The sequence below is a fragment of the Montipora foliosa genome, chromosome 12, assembly GCF_036669935.1.
Source record: "Montipora foliosa isolate CH-2021 chromosome 12, ASM3666993v2, whole genome shotgun sequence".
NCBI classification, from domain to species: Eukaryota; Metazoa; Cnidaria; class Anthozoa; order Scleractinia; family Acroporidae; genus Montipora; species Montipora foliosa.
In genome coordinates this window covers 33948097-33950596 of record NC_090880.1, presented here as the reverse complement: position 1 = coordinate 33950596, position 2500 = coordinate 33948097, and the positions used below count along the sequence as shown (strand labels likewise).

Here is a 2500-nt window from a genome sequence, read left to right as displayed (position 1 = left end):
CTGATTAGTGAAACGATTTTTATTACACGGCTCTTGAAACTTATTTTACAGAAGCAGAACGAAGAACAGCGCCACTGGTTTCGACCGATCCAGATGTTTCTTTCACCGAATCAACGTGTTTTAGAAACTTCTTCCTAATGAAAAATCCACCAAGGAACCTGGAAATAGCTACTACAAGCAACATTTCGTACATTTGCCAAAGACGTGACACCACTAGTCACCAATATGCTAGCTTGTTCGATACAGCAGCTGGAATCCCTGTATATTCAGGATATGTAATATCTCGTCCGCAGGGGTTACGGATCGGCACCCATAAGAGACTCAGTGTCTCTTGGGAAAAAACTCCAGGTAAGTAAAGGATTCTCTTAGTTTATTCGTGTAAATTTGTCCACTGCAATATTATAGACCTGAATTTTGCGACGCTGTGATGAGGTCACCCTAAATGACAAAATCGACGACGATAACAAGATCATTAAAAAGTTCTGCGATTAACAGCAATGCGCGATTTTATCGACAACAACAAGACAGGCTCTGCCAGATAGGCCTCTAGAGAGACTGCTGCTCTGGTTCAGAATATTATAAGAAACATTAGGAACAAGGTAAATGTTGGACAGCACTAAAATCAGGAATCCAGAATCCGAAATCCGGATTCTGGAATATATTTCTTTTAAGAAACTAACAACTAATACGCAATATAATAAGTCTGTTTTGGTATAATGCTGTATTTCATACCAGGAAATAATTCAGGAAGGACGGAGTTCTTTGTTTATTATACATGGTCAAGTTTACTTTAATATGCCCCTGTGATCAAAAAAACCACTTCCTTTTTTCCTTCAGATTTTGAAAGTGTGTTTGCTTAACACCTGACTGGCAAAATTTTGAGCCAAAATTTTTTATCCAAAGGCCGTTTACTTTGAGCGTAAGTTTTGGATTTCACGGTCCGCCATTACTCACGTTTAAAACTGACCGATTGGACCTCAGACGGTTGGATCCGGGGAAAAGTGACGTCAGAGGCTCACTAGCTTAAAATTTCAGCGTGTGAACGCAGCTTATTATATATGCAAAGCGTGAGTTTAAAAGTCTGAAAGCCCAAAACCCCCGTGCTGCATATTAATTCTGCGGCGTACACACGTATTGCATTCTTAAACTAGTGAGCCTTTGACGTCATTTTCTCCTCGATCCAGCTCTCTCAAGAACATAATGTTAGTAATGGCGGAACATAAAATAGGAAAATTACAGTTAAAATAAAGAGGTGTCTTTTTGAAATCAAGGCTTAAAACGTGGGTCACTTAGTGTTTTGTTAACATAGTTTTGAAATCCAAAGAAAAATATGAATTGATTTTTTGGTCACAGGGGCACTTTAAAGATAATAATGTTTGTGGGACGCGCGGTGCACGTGGTCTCATGGTCTGTGTGCTCGACTCCGGATCGAGTGGTCCGGGTTGGGGTCCTGACCGGGGGCATTGTGTTGGGGCAAGACACTTTACTCTCACGGTGCCTCTCTCCACCCAGGTGTATAAATGGGTACCGGCGAAAATACTGGGCGTAACCCTGCGATGCTAGCATCCCATCCATGGGGGAATAGAAATACTCCTACTCGCTTCATGCTGCAAGAAACTGGAGGCTTTACTTTACTTTTTAATAATGTTTTAAATTTGTTAAATAAACAAAGTTGTGGATAATTCTGGCTTCTGGTTCCGATTTCCGGAGTCCGGATTCCGGATTCTGGATTCCGGATTTTAGTGCTGCCCTTAGGAACAGTGCCTGCTATAATTGTGTTATTGCGCATACGTTCTGTGCAACTCGAGATACTCCGGCTTCCTATGGGCAATGCTTACTAATTTTGCGCGGTGTTAAACTAAGCGGAGAAATTAGAACTTAGCGAGTGCTCTTGGTATCCTGAAAGAAAATTGGAGATAACCATCCATTCTTCAGAGATAATTAAACTTCAATTTGGAAAACAAAGTCATACAATCATTGATTTGAATTTAAAAGCTTTTTACAAATATTTTTGATCAATTATCTTTGAAAAATGCGTTGTTACCCCCAATTTCGATAACACTTTTTAAGATCTGCTTTTCCCCCATATTCGTCATAACCGCGTATAAATACTTTTCAATTGGTAAGAACCGTCCTTAATTTTTTTTTAGTTTAGAGGTTGAGGACGAAGTATAAGTCCCCCCCCCCCCCCCCCCCCCCATCTTGCTTCTTACAAGCCTAGTTAGACGTCTTGACCAGCATAGGGAATTCATATAACAGGCTGAGAAATTCTGAAATGTTATTGCCAACTACCAGTAGTATTTCTGCCAAAGAGTACAGTTTCCATGGTCTTAAAAACGAATATCGAATGGCGGCGACTCTGATGACGTGTCTTTCAACGACTGTCAAGTCACCATTGACTACCAACTTAGGCAAACGCTTGCCAAGTGGAAGAGTAATGTTCCACAGGCATATTCATTGGCAGATAATTGTTAACTGACTTTAATTGATGAGACTGTAG

General features: G+C 40.4%; 1 protein-coding gene across 1 annotated transcript in view; it reads left to right on the top strand.

The window, feature by feature from the left end:
• The window catches only part of LOC137981130 (uncharacterized), an 11990-nt gene that overhangs the window by 4774 nt on the left and 4716 nt on the right, over nt 1-2500 (top strand). The window contains exon 2 of the mRNA XM_068828475.1: nt 52-348. Coding sequence (XP_068684576.1) covers nt 52-348 — 297 coding nt within the window. The remainder of the gene's footprint in view (nt 1-51; nt 349-2500) is intronic.